The sequence below is a fragment of the Chiloscyllium plagiosum genome, chromosome 10 (assembly GCF_004010195.1).
Source record: "Chiloscyllium plagiosum isolate BGI_BamShark_2017 chromosome 10, ASM401019v2, whole genome shotgun sequence".
Taxonomy (NCBI): Eukaryota; Metazoa; Chordata; class Chondrichthyes; order Orectolobiformes; family Hemiscylliidae; genus Chiloscyllium; species Chiloscyllium plagiosum.
Window position 1 is genome coordinate 72,869,287 of NC_057719.1, and position 20,261 is coordinate 72,889,547.

The 20,261-nt window shown below is 40.5% G+C and overlaps 1 protein-coding gene across 3 annotated transcripts in view; it reads right to left on the bottom strand.

The window, feature by feature from the left end:
- The window catches only part of heatr5a (HEAT repeat containing 5a), a 149,777-nt gene that overhangs the window by 11,129 nt on the left and 118,387 nt on the right, over positions 1-20,261 (bottom strand). For all 3 annotated transcript variants that reach the window (XM_043698069.1, XM_043698067.1, XM_043698068.1), the window contains 4 exons: positions 7,264-7,391; positions 4,969-5,116; positions 2,785-3,054; positions 973-1,197 (listed from right to left, as the gene is read on the bottom strand). In XM_043698069.1, coding sequence (XP_043554004.1) covers positions 973-1,197; positions 2,785-3,054; positions 4,969-5,116; positions 7,264-7,391 — 771 coding nt within the window. The remainder of the gene's footprint in view (positions 1-972; positions 1,198-2,784; positions 3,055-4,968; positions 5,117-7,263; positions 7,392-20,261) is intronic.

Below are 20,261 nucleotides of genomic sequence, written 5' to 3' on the forward strand. Positions count from 1 at the left end.
CTGCAAACTTTTCCATTAAAAGTCTCTCAGTCTAACTTTTTTTTGGAGATTCCAGATACTGTGTAATGGACCATCAGAAGTTCTAACTTTCTGGGAAATTCTCAAACAAACAGTCAGCTGCATTGGGACCTCTGCATTACCCTGATGTTTATCTTCCCATCTATGTTATTTTAACATGCTTTTGTAAAAGCAGAGATTTGTACAAAATGTAAACAATTTATCTTTTCCTATAATAAAATTTGGTGCATTTATCAGAGATACAAAGCAGATACCCGTCAAAAGCATCAAATGGAAAGGAAGTTACAAATGGGAATAGCTACTGTAAGTCTACGAAGCAAACCTGAGCAAATAAATTTTCAACACTAAAATTAAGATACAAGTATGAATCTATTAACTGAAAGCTTCATTTAAAAAAAATTGGACACATTGGCTAGGAATCCAAAATGTTTCACAAACTCCCTGCAAAAGTCCTTATTGTGTTTTTGGGATTAATCTTCCTTTTATGATTCAGCTGCACAGACCCTCCAAGTAAGCTTACCTAACTGACCTCCTGAACATTCTTCATATTTATTGTTCCACTACTGATCAGCTACTGTGGACTAAAGGTCTGGAGTTAACTTTCTAAACTGCCAACTCTCCATATCTCTCTTGACTCCTTTAAGCACTCTTTAAACCCAGCTTTGTTACAGACTTTAGGTTGCATGCCTCAGAAGTTCCTGATGTGGCTCTGTATCAAACTTTGTTTGACAATGTTCTTGTGCAGCACCTTCACACATTTAACAATGTTTAGGCTGCTATACAAATACAAGATCTTACAATCCTGCAAGACATTGTTATATATTAAGGACATCATATACATACAAGTTCTTGTAGTTAATGATGAGAAACTGCTTTTTCTCTTAACAAGTTGAAATATTCTTGTAAGAAAATACATTGTTTATTGTTTAGAGTTTAACAAAAAAATCCTGCTACCTGGATTCCAAAATTCTAAAATCGTTGTAAGAGCACTACGGAGAAGCCTGGTCCATGCAACATGGCTCTTCTCTGCTCGAGCCAGAGGAGAGGAGACAACAGCCTTTAACGCCTGCAGCGCTGCACCAACTGTTAAAGATGTACAACCATCAAGTGTCTTGATTGCAGTTTCTTTAATGACTCCAATGATAAGGTAAAGGATGGTGGGAAGAACAGAAATGCTCCCTGTAACAAATCAAAATAATTGGAGCATGTCCAATGAATTGAAAAATGCGTACAAAATTAAGTTTCTATTAAACCTTTAAAAGAATTGACTGTATATTTTTGAAAACCATTTCTTCAAAGTTCTTCTTTGGCTCAAAGAACAAATGGTGGAGACTGGCTCAGGTTCCGAACAAATATTCTGAATCTGGCTGCATGCTTGCACACGAATGTAACCTGGATACATTCTTTAATTAATTGGTAACATCATGGAACTAATCTACTACCCATCAATTCAGAAAAAAAAACTTTGATTTATGAAGAATCTTTCATGTTCTCATGGCAGAAAATTAAGAGACAGCAAGGTTTCACAAGCACATGATAGACTATTTATTTACTTTCCTAATTTTTTTTGTTTCCGAAGATTTTGCTCTTCAGCATCGGTACGTGGGTACTTTTGTACACAAGATGCGCTGTAATGTGGCAACTGTAAGCTTTTCACTATATGCACTTGAGTATATGTGACAATAAAACTAATTCAGTTCAAAATGCTGGGAATAATCATCACATATCTGCATCTGAAGAGTGAGGAATGAGTAAAGAAACATGTTTTGTACGGTGTCTTTAACATAAAATAACAAATTAGATTTTTAGATTACATTACAGTGTGGAAACAAGCCCTTCGGCCCAACAAGTCCACACCGCCCCGCCGAAGCGCAACCCACCCATACCCCTACATCTACCCCTTACCTAACACTACGGGCAATTTAGCATGGCCAATTCACCTGACCTGCACATCTTTGGATTGTGGGAGGAAACCGGAGCACCCGGAGGAAACCCATGCAGACACGGGGAGAACGTGCAAACTCCACACAGTCAGTCGCCTGAGGCGGGAATTGAACCCAGGTCTCTGGCGCTGTGAGGCAGCAGTACTAACCACGGAGCCACCATGCCCCCCCACAAATGAGTATTATGAAGCAAAAAGTGACATCAAATCACATGAGGAAATATTAGAAAGTTGATAAAGTTTTGTCCAAGAAGCAGGTTTCAAGAATCGTCTGAATGGAAAAAGAGATGGAGAGGCAGAGAGGTTTCAGAGGGAATTTCCATTTCATAGGGCTTTGAAGCTAAAGGCATTAAAGGTGGAACATTTAAAACCAACAATACTCAAGGCTATAATTAATGGAATCCAGATCTGAAGTTGGGGATTGCAGGAGATTAGAGTTTGGAGGAGCAAGGCCATGGAGGGATTGAAAACAAGGATGAAAATTTTATGTGTAAATACTGCAATTTTTATTTTACTTCATTTGATTATGCCATATCCAAGTGCTGGCAGGCTATTCAGCATCACCACAGCTGAACTTGATTTTTTTTATCATTTCTAGTCGGAGCCAGCTGATAATCAAAAATCAGTCTTAAGATGATTTTAGTCAGCGACACTGTGCACGTTGAGGCTCATTGCAGTACCGCACCTTATCCCCAGTTGAGTTTTGCTAATTGACAGATGTAAATTGGTAAAAGTTGCCAATAATAGACATTGATATATTATATAGATTTTCCAAAATCAACATTTTGAAAACAAAATTAGTGTTGTAAACAAGCACAACGTACCTGTAGGAGAGCACACTGAAACAAGTTCAGAGAGAATTCCCAGGGCAGCTGCTACTAACTTAACACCATCCTTGGACAACGGCTGAGGCTTTCCATTGCTCATATGAATACCCACAAGTTTAGGGTTTAATTGTGGAAGTTGACGAACAAGTATAGAGAGGGACAATTCTAGTGTTGCAAAAACAAGGGATTTCCCTGGTACCAGTCCACCAGTGTCACTGCCCTCTCCAAATTCTGGTAGGGTTTCCTTCTCAGCAGCACCATCATCAACTGAATAAAAGTATTAATTATACATGAAATTAACACTGAAACACATTTTGTTGTTATTTTTACATAAAACTTGATAGCTCAATAGATAAACAAAGGAATTTGCAGAATCACAATAATTGTTACAGTACAGGAGGTCTTCATTCAGCTCAGTATTTCTCTATTCGGCTCTCCAAATGAGCAATACAATTAGTTGCATTCTATCCTGCACATTCAGATCAAGACGTTCAAGGCTCAATTCATGATTTATGCCATGTTTGCTGAACATGACGACAATGAACTAGGGACACTATAATTGATATATATGCCTGCATGTCGAACAGTCATTGATAAAATAAGTCACTTGTGTGTATTTTGGGTAGATAGGAGGTAGTGACCATGAGGACACATCCTATTACACATGCCTAATGGCAGTTTGTTTCTCGTTTACAAGTCATAACAAATTACTTACAATTTACTTTTAAGCAGAGTTATGCAATCACATACAATGGCAGATATGAATTTAAACCTGATATGAAGCACAATATGCATTCTTTTCAATATAGCCATGCTTGCTCAGGATGACTATTATAGAACCTTTGTCAGGCTTGCAAATATGGATGTCTGGATAGGTCATGAGGCCTTGCAACATTACTAGGTATTTGTACTGTGTGAGAATATCAGTGAAGTCATTTGATGTTGCAAAATATGCCTGTGTCTGATCAGCTAAGCATGTTTTCACAGATTTGTCACTGGTCATTGGTTAATGGCAGAACATAAGAAAAACAAAAATGAAGCCTTGCATGAGGACAAACTTCAGAGAGATTCACAGCAAGTTTAGTGGTATCATGAATTATTTTCATCGAATAATATTTTAAAGCAACTTATGAAAAAATAGCAGATTACTGACTGCTAGAGAAAAACTACTCAATCCTTCAGTCTAAATAAGTATGAAGCACACTGAATTGGTTAAACATTAAACACTGTGCCTCGAAAATCAGAATTTCTGTCCTCTGCACTTGTCCATTCCCAAACAACCATCAAATCTATGTAAATATATTTTCAAGTTTGATTACTTGGGCTCAGAAATGGTAATGCTAGCTAATTTTAGCTTTTGACCCCAAAATGTGGCAGAGTTTTCCATGCCAAAGTGATAATCCTGAGCTACACCAGGCAATGTTTAATACAGAGTTGATCTTCATGGCATAGTCCATCATTTTGAAACTTGGAAGGCTGATATCATAATATGAAGTGGGAATATTCAAAACGGATTGGTACTGTGACAATATATTAGTCTATGAGAAATTAACTGTACAAGTTGTCACTTACACTGAAACATTGCTTGTTCTAAATTCAAGCAAAATATTCTCGACTAATAAGTACTCAACTAATTACTAAGTATTCTCATGACAACCAAAAAGGAAAAAAGGGGGTGGGAAAAGAGAACAGGAAGCTATATGTCTTTCGAACAGATCACTGCAAAGTGCTCTAGTGATCCCAGGTTTTCCTGTATTTAATTGGTTTGAGAATATTTAATAATTGGAAGCATATTTATATTTGGACACTGAAACTGGTGCTTGAAGTATGCCATTTTCTGCAATTGTGTATCAAAGTAAAACTTAAATTTCAACTAAGAGATCTATTAACTTAAAATACCATAATGTTGTTTCCATCAACTCTTACCTCTTTTACTCTATGATGATGATTTTGGTCCCATTCATCATTTCAAATGCTTAATCAAATTAATAAATCATGTGCAAAACAAAGGGCACAGATGTGCAGTTCAACTTTTGCACTATGCAATAGTATAAAATATAAGTGCAACCAATTATTAAATATTCTTATACCAAGGTATTGCTATACTGAACAGTTTTGGTGCAAAGGGTTTGCTAAGTTTACAAACTTCTTTGCCAATTGATGTATTCTATTAACACTCACCTTCTGCACTTCTCCGTTTTTCTTTCACATGTTCCTGAGCTGCACGGATAATTCTTTCGACAACATCAATTACAGCCAGCTGGATGAATGGGGACTCGCGTGTCAATATTAGTCGATGCAGAACATTCAGTAATTCCACTCCAAGCTCCTGCAAAGAAGAAAATTGAATTCATATCAATGTCAGTTAAAGAAATACACATATGGACAATAAATAATCAGCCGGCCCTCAAGTTTTCTCATTGTATTGAAGCCAAACAGAGATACACGTGAGAATTCCTAGAAGCATGGCATTCCAACCGGAACTCTATCAACAAATACATTCACTTGGACCCCATTAACCAGCCCCTGAGAAAAAAAACAGGAAATGACATCACCAGCCCAAAGAAACCCATACATATAAATAGAAAACATGAATCACCAGCTGTGCTTTGTTTGAGGCTCACTGAATATGTTACCTCGTATGGTGAAGAAATGTCTGAAAATGAACCTTCCAGCACAGTGAGCAAACCTACATCCAGAACCCCAACCTGAGCTACAAATCTTCTCAAAACACGGTCACAGTTCATTCCAATCCAGTTATGAATAGATGCTAGCATATGTGCACTTCAACCAGGAACAAATCAGAGAAGCTATATTCTAATTTAACGTTTATTGAGAAGCCCGTACACTCTGCAGTCTTAATCACCAAATCAAATCACATGAAACCAGCACTATCCCAGTTTAGGTCCATTAATTAAGCACCAATCAAAATGTTGAAACCAGTATTTTTGTAGTCTGTAAGACTTAGTACATACAAAATGATTAATTCAACTGAATGGTGGTAAAAATGAATTTCAGCCAGTCAAAATACAAATCATAAACACATTCTTCCGTGCATCATGATTCTAGATTAATATAAATTTCATCAAAAAAAAAAGAGGAAAATAGCTGGGTCAAGAAAATGAAGTTTCAGAGTGAGCCTTAACTGCTATGGAGAATATAGACTCAAGAGGTTTTAGTATATGTAAAATTTGGGTTGCGTATAAACTCCAACTTGTTCCGAACCGTAAGTAACTGCATCATAAGGAATGCTATTTAACCAGTTTTGAGAGCTCTCAGATCTAAGTCAATCTGCACACGAACATGCAGACTAGTTGACCTCTACTTCAAAAGATTGGGACAGATACCTCCTTCACGGCGCTTATTCGTGATCACTACCCAGTTACCTTGGTTTTAAGTGAACTTGTGGATCATGGCAAGAAAAGAATTTGGTTCACTGATGTTAGTCGCATGATAAACATTCATTGGAAATTCTCATGTGCAAAGACAATCATGTGGGACAGGTTCTGGCATTGAGTTGAGAAAAAAAAGTAGTGAGAGAGAGAGGCGAAAAGATTAAAATCATGTCTGGAACCAATATATTATCGGTCAGTTTTAACTAATATTTTAGCTCAGACTGAATCAGATTTCTTTGCTTTGCAACTTCTCTGCTGTAAAACAGGAAAAACAAGTAATGACAAGGGTAACAAAACATAATTTAAATGCATTAAGATAGTTATTTATAAATATGCAAAGAGAAAAAACATTCAATGCAATTTCAAAACCAGCACTTATACAATCTAATTAAAGCCATAATAGTCCAGGTAAGTCAGACAGGATACAATACGGAATAGTGGGAAAACAATTTTTCCAATTTGTTTGAACAATCCAATGAAACAGTAGTCACTTAAAAGCAGATTTTCAATTTTACTCAGTGGTATTTCACACAGCATACCTATTGGTCACTGCATGTGTGTTTATTCATACAAAACTGAAAGCACTGCCTTAACCATCAATTTTCAAATTTTCACTCCTACTTTAAGATTTCCCAAATGTGTTTGTATTAATCCCCCAGTACATTGCCCAACTTTCATTTCCATGCTTGGGAAAAAAAACAGGTTAGTGGATTGTTTATTTTAGTGTTTTTGTTTATTTTAGTGATGTATTATTGAGTTAAAATCAACTCTTTCAAATATTCATATTTTTGTATTTTCAACAGGAATAAATGAATAACAATTGAGAGTACAAAGTAATTATTCCCCTTTCTAGGCTAGGATGTTCAAATTAATTATTGAAATCCAAATTCAGTCAGTCAGTTAGTTTATGGCAGGATGTGAACCCAGGATTCTTTCACCATCATTGAAGTGAGATGAAAGCATGTTTATTTAAATGGAAAATGGTGAATAAACTCAATAAAGTAAGTTTCATTCCCTTTGGAAAAAAGACGGTAATGCAGAAATAAACAAAAATTTGATGGAATTTAGTTCCATGTAGTACCTGATCGCTTCCTACTTTATAACGTGGCCAAACAACATCCAGAAGTGACTTCAAAGCATTTAAACAGGCTATAATGCTTTCCATTGGTACATCTGGTCGTAGTGAACACAAAAACTCTACACTGATTCCTGTAATTAAAAAAGTACAACACATAATATATTTCTCAACTCATTAACCTAACATAGCCGGTTGCATCAGTATGATTAAATAAACCAAATTTGTTCATTTGAAACCAAATCAGTCACTAGTTCTATAATTATTGGGAACAAAATAGACAGACATACTCAGCATACAAGATTACCTCAATTACATCTTTCCTAGCTTTATTACCAGATGTCCCCAGATGTTATGAAATGAATAACTGAACTTCTGCTGCTCCATTACTCCTGCTCTTTTTAATCCCTCGTCAGCAACAATATGGAGTCATTTTGTGCAACTTTCCTAAATTAATTCACAAAATAGGACCATGGGCTCTGAGTTGAACATATATTTTTACAACAAGTGACAAATCTGTAGCAGCATGAATATCTCATCTATTTGATCCCCTCTTGCCCTCCGCTGGACATCTAGTTTACAATAATGCCCAGCATTTGATAAATTCAGTGAATTGCCCAGAGGAGTGACAAATGAATTTAAAATAAGTTTACAAAAACACCATAACTCAGCAGGTTTAAGTACAGGAAAATTGAGGAGCAGTAGCCAGAAAGATCTCAGTTTTTAATTGAATTAACTGGCCTTAGGAAACACGGCGCTGGATCTCAACTTATTTCTTTAAAGAGTAAAGTCTGCCAGATTTCATCCACTTCATTTAAAGTGGTTTCTGCTAGAAGAATGCAGTGTCAGCACTGCAGCCCTTATGTTTTTTTTGTGACTATATTTATTAGCAATTTTTTTTTAACTTTACAAACATATAAAATTATTGAAATATACAATAACAAATATCAGTGTAATAAAAAGAAAAAACACAAATTACAATACAACTACTGTCTACTAACCTACCCTATAATACAAAACAAACCCTAACACTATTGTGCAAAGCAACACCAAAAAAACCCCACAAAATACAGAACAGTTATGCTCGGCGCAAAGCTCCCAAACAAAGGAACAGGAGCATTGTATATATACCTGCATTAACTCAGGAGACCCCCTCCAGGGCCCAGGGCTTGACAAATCTAACCATCCTGGTTAAACAAACACCCTAATTAAGATAACTGACAAAATCTATATCCAAATAACTCATGTAGGGCTGCCACGTCTTATAAAAATGGTCTGTTGTATGGTGCACCATATTTTACAGACGTCCAAGGGAATGTGCTCCATAATTAATTTCTGCCATCCCAGCAAGCCCAGTGGGTTCTCAGACACTCAATTCATCAGAGTATTCTTCCATGCACAGTATGCAAGATATTAAATAGTTTCTTCCCATGCTGCCTAAAGATGGTAAATTCGGTAAACCTAAGAGGAGAGATATCGGGTCTACTTTGACTTCAATCCTCAATACCCTCCCTATCTCTCCCGCCACAGTGCTCCAATAAACACAGAGTCTGTGGCATTTCCAGAAGCAATGGGTAAGAGTACCTATACTTATTTTACATTTGGGCCACACTGAAGATGCCTCTTTTTAAAACTTCGCCAGACTGTCTGGTGCCAGATGAGCCCGGTGCAGAACTTTTAACTGCGGAGCGCACGTCCTATTACAGATTGAGATCTTTGGAGTATTCTCCCACATGTTCTCCCATGTTTCAGAAGAGATCTCCACTCCTGACTCTTGCTCCCAGACCTCACATAACCGGCTAATATCCTGCCAGGCTCTGCCACCCAGCAGGCAATAGAGGGCACTAACCGAAAGGGTGCTTGTGGAACGTAGCAACAATCTTGTTGCAACGGTCTTATAGGGCTTAGTGAGAAGCATAGCCTTCTTCTGTATGAAATCCCTAACCTGAAAAGATCTCTACTGGGCAACCCGTATTTGCGGCTCAATTGCTCAAAACGCATCATAACATTCTCCTCAAACAAGTCTCCCAAACTAGAAACTCTTCTCGCTGCCCATAGTTTGAACCCTGAGTCCATCATCCCTGGTCGGAACCTGGCATGCCAACTATAGGTATAAGTGGCGAAGTCTTGGATCAACAACCCTCACTCTGACGCATTGCCCTCCATGCCTTGACTGTACTAATGACAATGGGGTTCTGGCAGTGGTCCATAACTGTCCTCATCTTATCCACAAACAACAGGTTAATAAGAGGGCACTTTGCCTGGGAGGCCTCAATATCTAGCCATATTGAGTTTGGATCATTACCGACCCAATCACAGACAAAGGACAGCAGGGAACTCAATTGATACCTCCTGATGTCTGGGAAATCAACTCCTCCCCCTCCATGAGGCAATTGTAATTTAGTAAGTTTGATGAGGGGCCGCCCATGATGCCAGACAAAGGAACCAAACCACCCCATAAGCTTCCGCAGCGTTGACCTGGGAAACATTATAGGGAGCATACGCATAGGATAAAGCAAACGAGGAACAACATTCACCTTAATTAGAGATATTCGGCCCAGCCATGAAATTGGAAGAGCCTCCCATCTCTGGAGATCTTGCCTAATATTGTTGAGTAAGTGAGCAAAGTTAGTCCAAAATAACAGATCAAACTTGGGGCTAATAAAAATGCCAAGGTATTGGAACCCTGCCCATGACCACTTAAAAGGGAACTTAGGGCCACCTTCAATTTCTGGCACATCCTTAAGCTTTCCCAAAGGCAAAGGCTCCGATTTTGTAAAGTTGATCTTATATCCTGAAATAGCCCCAAATGAATTGATACATTGCATCAAATGGGGTACGGAGGTCATCAGGTTTGATAAAAACAGAAGGACGTCATCTGCATACAGTGTAATCTTGTGTGCTCTTGATCCCACTTCCGGAGCGGTTATGTTGACATTCTTACGAATGGCCTCTGCCAGTGGCTCTATCAGCAACGTAAGCAACAATGGTGAGAGGAGGCAGCCTTGGTGACTACCCCTACCAATCCTAAAATTCCCAGACTTCACCCAGTTGGTGATGACCGTGGCCAGAGGGTGGTGATATAAAATCTCCACCCACCTAGCAAAGACTCCACACAACCCAAACTGTTCTAAGACATAAAGAAGATACAGACATTCCACCTGGTCAAATGCTTTCTCTGTATCTAAGGAAATCACCAACCCCTGAATCGATTCATTGTGGACAAAATTTGACCATATTCAGCAACCTACGGCTCCTTATAAAGCCTGGCTGGTCCTCTTTAATAACATATGACAACACCCTTTCCAATCTCAGCGCGAGGTTCTTGGACAGAATCTTGAAATCTGAATTTAATAGAGAGATGGGCCTGTATGAGGCACAATCCTCAGGAACCTTCCCCTTCAAGAATTAAGGAAATATTAGCTTCTCTCAAAGATGGTAGTAGGCATTCATGCATATAGGAGTGATTGTACATCTCCAACATCGGACCTGACAGAATCCCTATAAACTCCTTATAAAACTCACCCGGGAGACCATCAGGGCCAGGCGCTTTCCCTGAAGTTGTCTAGCTGCCTACTGTATTTCCTGAACTGTCAAGGGGGCATTAAAGAGAGAAGCCTGTTCCAAGGTTACCCCTGGGAGGTCCAGGTTCTTGAAAAAGGTCTCCATTTTAACCCTCCTGTCCTCGCGACCTTCAGACCGATACAATTCAGAGTAAAAGTTCAGAATAGCCTCATTAATCTTTTTAGCATCATATGTAAGGACCCCGGCGCTGTCTCTGATTGCAGTAATGGATTGGGGAGCATGCCTTTTCCTGGTCAGGTACGCTAAATACTTCCCTGGCCTAGCCCCATATTCGAAAAGCCTTTGTTTAGCAAAAGCAAGTTCTTTCTTTACGTTTTGTCAGTATTGAATTCAAGGCAGCCCAGAGGGCCGTGATCCGCTGTAGCTTAGTCACCGAAGACCACGCAAAATGTGCCAGCTCGGTGGCTTTCAACCGCGTCTCAAGTAGACGTTGCTGTTCCTCCTTCTGTTGTTTCTGGCTAGCTGAATAGGAAATAGCTAATCCCCTAGCAAAGGCCTTAGCAGTCTCCCATAGTATAGACGGACTACTAGCCTTGCCTGAGTTGATAGTCAAAAATTCTGGAAGCTCTTTCAAAAAGTATTCCACAAATTTGGAATTTTTAAGGAGAAAAAGGTCCAAACACCAGTGCCGCAAACCTAGCCCTTCACTCTTGGCCTTATACTGCTGCGTGATCGGACGTAGCTATATTCCCAATTTTACAACCCAGAATCGCATCCAGAAGGGCCAAGGGAGTGAGAAAGAGGTCAATCCTCATGTGACATTTATGTCGGTTTGAAAAACAAGGTGAAGTCCCTGCCGGTAGGGTGAAGACTTCTCCAAATGTCCACCAGCCCCAACTCCTCACATAAGTCAACCACCTGCTTGGCCTGCGAAGAAATAATTGGGTGCCCACAAGGCATCCCTGTCCATGGTCAGATCCAAAAGACAATTAAAATCCCCCCCCCCCCCTATAATAATGTGCCGTGTTCCAAAAGCACTCAACTTAGAGAAAGCACTAATCAAAAATTTGAGGGAATGCGGAGGACAGTAGACATTTAAAAAGCCATATTCCTCCCCATGTATCAGGGCCTTAAGTATCACAAACCACCATTGCTCATCTTTCACCTGCTCTAATAATGTGAACAGAAGATTTTTCTGGATAGGTACCACCACTCCCCTACTCTTATTAGTAAAGGATGAAAAGAATACCCAGTCATAACCACCCTGTTGTAACTACAGGTGCTCCCCATCATCAAGATGGGTTTCCTGCAATAAAGCGATATCAAACCTTTCCCTCTTAAGGCTAGAAAGCACTTTTTTCCTTTTAACTGGTGAATGACTTCCCTTAATGGTCCAGGTGCACCATTTAATAAGACACTGAGCCATATCCCCTTTCAGAGACCCTTGAACCCCTCGGAGGGAGAACCCTGCTTACAAAACGTGTCCAGCATAAGTAAATAAAGACTCAGAGTGGAAGAACTATATATACAAAAATGACTTTATCATAACTATAAACAACTACTACAACCAAAAAACTACAAAGAAAACCAACTATAAAACCTTGAATGGAAGATTCTTCCCCCTGTCCATCCCCTCCTTCACAGCTCCTTCAAACCCGGACTGTGCCCCAGCCTTAGGCCAGAAAAAAAACAAGGAGATGATCCTTAAAACAACAAAAAAAAAACAAAGTCAGGATGAACACTCCAGCCATCCCTGGCTACATGTCACCCCTACTTGTGACTAAAAGAGAAACAGAACAAACAAAAGAAGAGACAAAGAACATGCACAAAATTTCCCATCAGAATATCCAGTTATTAAAAATAGAAACAACTTATTCCAAGGTCTATTCCCCCTTTCCAAAAAGGAAATTATTAGGGACAAAGAAAGGAATAAAAAAAAAAGGAGGGAAAACATGGGGAAGGATAGAAAAGAGAACAAACATTAACCATATTCTCCAGGCCAATCCATCTATTTTAAAGTGTCTACAAAGTTTTTAGCTTTATCCACTGAGTCAAATGTATAAACTGAGTCCTTGTGGCTGAAATGGAGCACTACGGGGTATCTCATGGCATACTGGATGCCCAGGTTCCTCAGCCTCTTTTTAAACTTGATCGAAGGACTTCCTCTTTCGAATTACAGCTGCAGAAAAATTCTGGAAAACATAATTTTTGACCCCTTGTACAGCAGTGCCTGCGGATCTTTACCCAGGGATTTGGAAGCTTCTATGACTTTTTGCTTGTCCTTATATGAGTGGAAGTGCACTAAGACCAAGCGGGGACACTGCACCAACCCTGACCTGTGCACTGTAACCCGATAAGACCTTTCAATTTGTAGTCTGCTGGACTCGATGTGAAGGCCCAAAAACATTGGCAGCCAGCTTTCAAAGAAGCTGACTGGCTGCTCACCTTCCTCACCTTCAGGAAGCCTGACAATTCAGAGATTTATCCTCCGACCTTGATTTTCAAGGTCGTCGATATGGTCTTGCAAGGCCCGCACCTCTCGCTCCAGCACCTGGATCCGATTGGATGAGGACTCCATCGCAGCTTCTGAGGCCTTAGTTCGACCCTCCACTAAATCCAGGCTCTCCCCGAGGCCCTGGATCTCCTGCTCATGCTTCTGAAGCATGGACGAGTTAGGTTGGACCTGGGCACGAATCTCCCCACGGATCTCCTCAATCGCAGCCCCTACTTTCAATTTAAGTCTCTCCATCGCTGCAGCCAATTCCTGAGAGTCTGTCAGGTCCTCAGGGGGTTCAGGAGAAGCTGCTGTTGCTGCTGTCTCTGGTATGCCTGGTACTGCAGGGGAGTGTCCTCCCTGCTGCTGGTTTCTCACTTCTTCCCACTCCCAAATATTAACAAATATGTGTTCTGTATAAAGGTTTTAAACTAATAGCTCCACCACATAAGTTGGCCAGGGATCGCAAAAAAACACCAGTATGCCTTGGCTGTTAGGCAGAGCTGTCCACAGCAGTTCTACAGAATCACCGCCAGCCCTTACCATGTTAAAGTTAAGTAACCTGTTGAAATTCATTGTGAAATCCTCAAAGATGAATAACAGTGACTTGAATGAGGTACCAAGAGAATGGGACCATTAACTCTAATCCACTGGATTATATTACATTTGTAGCCCCCCCAACAAAAAGGCATTCAGCTAAACTGAATCCAATGAATTTCACAGAATTGTTTCAGTGTGGAAGGAGGTCCATTGTGTCTGCACCATTTTTCCAAATGACCAATTCGCTTGTTTCCCATCTTTGCCCAAGATACTTGCACATTCTTCATATTCAGAAATAAATCCAATCCCTGTTGACTCTTCACTGATTGAATACAGAAAATAAAACAATTTAAATATGGAACTATTGTACAATCTTGAAATTGCTCACTTTTTTCCTCTCTATATTAACAATAGGACAAAGAAAGGGCTTAAAGTTGGCTGACAACTGTGCTCTCTAATATCTATCTGCTGAGCCTTTGACAACCATTTTCCATGATATATCTGCAGCTGCTTATTCATTAAACATCTTTCTCACTTTCATCCTCAAGGAATATTCACTTCTGGCCTTTAGATATAGCTACATGAATGTTTTTCCCTAAGACAGAGGTGCAAAAACTGAAGTATACTTTGTGCACAAGTTTATCGATTCATAGACAGTTCTCATGTGATCACAAGACGTCCAAAAGCACCTCGTTACATTCTACTGCAACAGTCAACTACATCTGATGCCTCTCTCAGCTGCCCACTCTGCTCTCGCCTCTATAACAGATGTAAGGAGTTACAGATTTGTGTGTATTCATCATTGTTCAACTGCTTCCATCTGTTCAGCTACTTTGCTCCCATGCCAAACATTCTCCAGTCCACTTCCACAGAAGTCTGAGTTCCAAGTAACTCCCCCACCTTTCCTCAAAAAAGGATTCTTGCCCAGAACAAATATCTTCTGCTGTTATGACCCCATTCTCAGTAAACTCTTGACCACATTCTTTGCTGGTGACAGACACCATCTTGTCCAAACCAATTCCAGTGAAGAAATAGTGACATATTTCCAAGTCAGAATTGCCGACATAGAAACCTTGAAGGAAGGAGCAGGAAGCCGCCATTCGGCCCTTTCAGTCTGCTCCACTATTCATCACAATCATGGCTGATTGTCCAACTCAGTAGTCTAAGGCGGCTTCCTCCCCATAACCTTGGGTCCATTCAATCCAAGTACTTTTTCTAGCCGCCCCTTGAATAAATGCATCCTCTATGCATCCACTCTGTCTAGTCCTGTTTGAATTTTACACGTCTCTTTGAGATTCCCCCCTCACTCGTCTGAATCCCAGTGAAAACAATCCTAACTTAGTCAATCTCTCTCGTAGATCAGTACCACCATCCTCTGGTCAACCTTCTCTATACTCCCTTGTGAGTAAGAGCATCCTGCCTCAGAAAAGGAGACCAAAGCTGCACACAATATTCTGGGTGTGGCCTCACCAAGGCCCTGTAAATTTGCAACAATTTGAGCCCTGCTCCTCCACTCGAAACCTCTTGCAATGATGGTCAACATACCATTTTCCCTCTTTTACCTCCTGCTGTACCTGCATGCCTACCTTCAGCAACTGGTGCACAAGAACACCCAGGTCCCGCTGCACATTCCTCTCTCCCAGTTTACAGCCATTCAGGTAGCAATCTGCCTTCACTTTTGCTTCCAAAATGAATAACCTCACATTTATCCAAATTATACTGCATGTGCCATTGATTTGCCCACTCCACCTAAACTGTCCAGATCATGCTGAAGCATCTCTGCATCATCACAGCTCGCCCTCTCACCCAACTTGGTATCATCTGCAAACTTTTGAGATGTTATATCTTGTTCCCCCATCCAAATAATTAATATATGTTAGTGAATAGCTGGGGTCTTAGCACCAATCCCTGTGGCACCCCACTTGGCCTACCAATTTGAAAAGGACCCATTAATTCCTAATCTTTGTTTCCTCTCTGCAAACCAGTTTTCTATTCTTCCGGAGTCCATAGAATCCTGGAAGATGATTATCAATGCATCCACTTCCTTACATACTCTTGGCTGGAGTATATCAGACTTTGGGGATTTATCCACCTCAATCCACTCGATTTTCCCAGCACCATTCCTCTACTAATATTGATTTCCCTCAGTTATTCCCTCTCACTAAATCTTGCATTCGCCAACACTTCTGGTATCTGATTTGTGTCCTTTTTTGTGAAGCCAGAGTCAAAATATATTCAGTTGCTCAACCATTTCTTTGCCCCCTCTTATACATTCCCCCATTTGTGTCTATGAGGATCTCCATTTGCGTCTATGGGGGATCTCCATTTGCCTTCAATAATCTCTTGGTCTTCACGTACCTATAGAAACTCTTAGTGTCTGTCTTTATGTTTCTCGCAAGCTTACTCTTGTACAGTATTTACCCATTCTTAATCAATCCCTTGGTCCTTCTTTGCTGAATTTTAAACTGCTCCCAATCCTCAGACCTCAACTACAGAGGCATGAGGGAGGAGCTGGAGAGAATTAACTGGGCAAGCAGCCTCGCAGGAAAGACAGGGGAACAGCAATGGCAGGGGTTTCTGGGAGTAATTCAGGAGACACAGCAGAGATTCATCCCGAAGAAAAAGCAGCATGGTACAGAGAGGATGAGGCAACCATGGCCAACTAGAGAAGTCAAGGATAGCATAAAAGCAAAAGAGAAAGCATATAATGTGGTGAAGGGTAGTGGAAAACCAGAGGATTGGTAAGCTTACAAAGACCAACAGAGAGCAACAAATAAGGAAATAAGGAGAGAGAACATTAAATATGAGAATAAGCTGGCCAGTAATATAAAGAAAGACTGTAATAGTTTCTTCAGATATACAAAGGGCAAAAGAGAGGCAAAAGTAGACATTGGACCACTAGAAAATGATGCTGTAGAGACAGTAGTGGGGAACAAGGAAATGGCTGAGAAACTGAATAATTACTTTGTGTCAGTCTTCACAGTGGAAGACACGAGTCATTTTGCAAAAGTTCAAAAGAGTGAGGGGGCAGAATTGAGTATGATGGCCATCACCAAGGAGGTGATGCTAGAAAAACTGAATGGCCTGAAGGTAGGTTAATCACCTGGACCAGATGGACTACACCCCAGAATTCTAAGGGAGACAGCTGAAGAAACAGTGGAGACATTAATGGTGATCTTTCAGGAATCACTAGAGTCAGCCAAAGGACTGAAAATCACTAACGACACCTGTGTTTAAAAAGGTAGTAAGGCAATAAAAAAGAAAACGACTGATCGATTAGTCTAATTCTTTAAGGAAGTATTGAGCATGTTAGACTAAGGACAGCCAATGGATGTTATCTATCTGGGCTTCAAGAAGGCCTTTGATAATATGCCGCAGAGGAGGCTACTGAGTAAGGGGAGGTCCCATGGTGTTCGAAGCAAGGTGCTAGCATGGATAGAAGCTTGGCTGTCTGGCAGAAAGCAGAGAGTGGGGATAAAAGGGCCCTTCTCAGGATGGCAGCTAGTAACAAATGGCGTTCTGCAAGACTCCGTGTTGGGACCACAACTTTTCATTTTATACATTGTCAATCTAGATGAAGGAACTGGCTAGGTTTGCAGACAACACAAAGATAGGTAGAGGGATAGGGAGGAGGCAGGGAGGCTGCAGAAGGATTTGGACAGGTTAGGAGAGTGAGCAAACAAGTGGCAGATGGGAAAGTGTGAGGTCATATACTTTGATAGGAAGAATAGAGGCATGGGGTCTAGTTAAAACTTACAAAATATTGAATAGCCTGGACACAGTGGATGTTGGGAAGATGTTTCCATTGTTAGGAGAGACTAGTTACCAGAGGGCACAGTCTTAGAGCAAAGGAAAGACCTTTCAGGATGCAGATAAGGAGAAAACTGTTCAGCCAGCGTGGTGAATCTATGGAATTCATTGCCAAAGAAGGATGTGGAGGCCAGGTCAATAAGTGTATTTAAGACTGAGATAGATATGTTCTTGATTGTCAAGGAGATCAAGGGTTACGGATAAAAACAGGGAGAATGGGAAACCTATCATCCATGTTTGAATGGCGGAGCCGACTCAATGGGCTGAATGGCTTAACTTCTGCTCCTGTGTTTTATGGTCTTATAGCCTTCACAGATTCTCAGTTTGAAAGGTAGTGTTGAGGAAGCCTTCGGGATTTCCCACCGTGCATCTTGTGACTGGTATACACAACATACATGGCACCATTAGTGGAAGATGTGCATGGTTATGTGGGGTGCCACCAAAGCAGGTTGCTGTGTATCGAATATCAAACTTATTAAATTTTATTGGCGCTGCACTCATCATGGCCAACGAAGGATATTTAATACGAATCTTGACAAGTGTCAAGTAGGTGGTATAAAGGCTTTTGAGAGTCAGGAGCCGGGTTACTCATTGCAGAATGCTTAGCATTTTACCCTGTTCTTGCAGCCACAGCATCTACATAGCTGTTTTAATTCAGACTGTAGATGGAGGATTCAACAATGACAACACCATTATGTAATGAAGATGATTTGACTCACTTAGCGGACACGGTTATTCTTTAGGTAAAAATGAGGACTGCAGATGCTGGAAACCTGAGTCTGGATTAGAGTGATACTAGAAAAGCACAGGAGGGCAGGTAGCATCTAAGGAGCAGGAAAATCGACGTTCCGCGCAAAAGCCCTTCATCATTATTCTTTGTCATTTGTATGTTGTGAATGCAATTTGTTGCTCATCACCAGGATGTGAGGTGAAAATGAACATCCTTGACTTCAAGGCCACATTAGTCTGAATTTGGCCTTCAAGGCTCCCCAGCAAAACTTGTGTAAATAGGAATCAGGGGAAAATCTCCCAAATAGTTGAAGTCACTTTTGAGTTATCATTCCTAGGATGATGACCTCAGCGTGTACGAGTGGGCATAACCTCAAATTACGGGGAAATAGATTTAGGACAGATGTCAGAAGCAGGTTCTTTACGCAGAGAGTGGTATGGGCGTGGAATACACTACCTGCTAATGCAGTCAACTCAGCCACATGAAGAAGATTTAAACAATCCTTAGATAAGCACATGGATGATTTTGGGATAGTGTAGGGTATGAGCTGAGAATAGTTCGCAGGTCAGCGCAATATCAAGGGCCGAAGGGCCTGTTCTGCGCTGTATTGTTCTATGTTCAAGCACAAAGGAAGATAGTTGTGGTTGTTGCAGGTAATTATATAACTCTCAAGACATCACGACACGAGTTTTGCATGGTAGAACCTTCTATGCTCAACCATCTTCAGCTGCTTCATCAGTGACCTTCCCTGCATCAAAATGTCAGAAATGGAAATGTTCGCTGTTGAGTGCACAACATTTGTCACAGACCATGACTCCTCAGATACGAAAGTTGTCCACATTCATACGCAGCAACATAGAGACGTTCAGGCTAGTGCTGACAAGTGGAAAGAAACAACTGTCACACCAAACAAGTATCATATCCAGCAGGAGAGAATCCAACATCTCCTCTTGACATCCTGGGGTGGGGGTGTTACCTTTCACCAAAAACTGTACTGGTTCTGCAAAATCAATATTATAGCTACAAGAAAAGTCCAGAGACTGGGGATTTTGAGATGAATAACTCTCCTGCTGACTCCTCCAAGTGTGTCAACCATCTATAAGGTACAAGCCAGGCGTCTGATGGCCTGGACGAATGCAGTTCCATCACTACACTAAAAGCTCAACACCTTTCAGGACAAAGCTGCAAACCTGTCCACCAGATGCAGCACAAAATCTTACCAAGGCACTTTTGGCAGTGTCTTTAAAGTCTATGACTTCTGACTTTTTTCTCAGAACGAAAGGGCAGAAGCACATGGAAACAGAACCTTCTGCAAGTCGCCCTCTGAGCCACATCATGAACTACATCACGTTCCTTAACTGTCATTGCTTGAAAATCTTGGACCACCCTTCCCACACTACTGGAACTGCAGTGTTTCAAGGCAGTGGCCCATCAGTAGGTTTCTTTGGGATGGCTAGTAAATGCTCGTGTAGCCATAAAAAAACCTGTGAAACAATAAATAACATATTGCCTTAAAACCTGTGCCCCTTCATTTTCCTCTAATCCTACAGCCCTCTTTAAAGCTCCATCTCCGATGAAACATTTCTCTCAGTTCCTCTTTCTTTCAGTTCACACCTGCACAAAACAAACTGTTAAAAATATGTATCTTAAATACAGGCTATTACTGCTAATATTACAAATACACCAAATGTCTAAATCCATCAAGGCCTAGATTTCTGCTAGTTTCCACATTTGTGCATTGTTGTAGGTTTTTCTTTGATAAGTTGTACAATCAAATATAAATGTAGATCACCTCATGTACTTAGCTAGTTTTAGCTAGCCGGATATCTAATATATTAACATTTACCTCAAGATAGATAAACATGTAAACCTTAGCAAACAATATTGTGATAAACAATTCTGTTC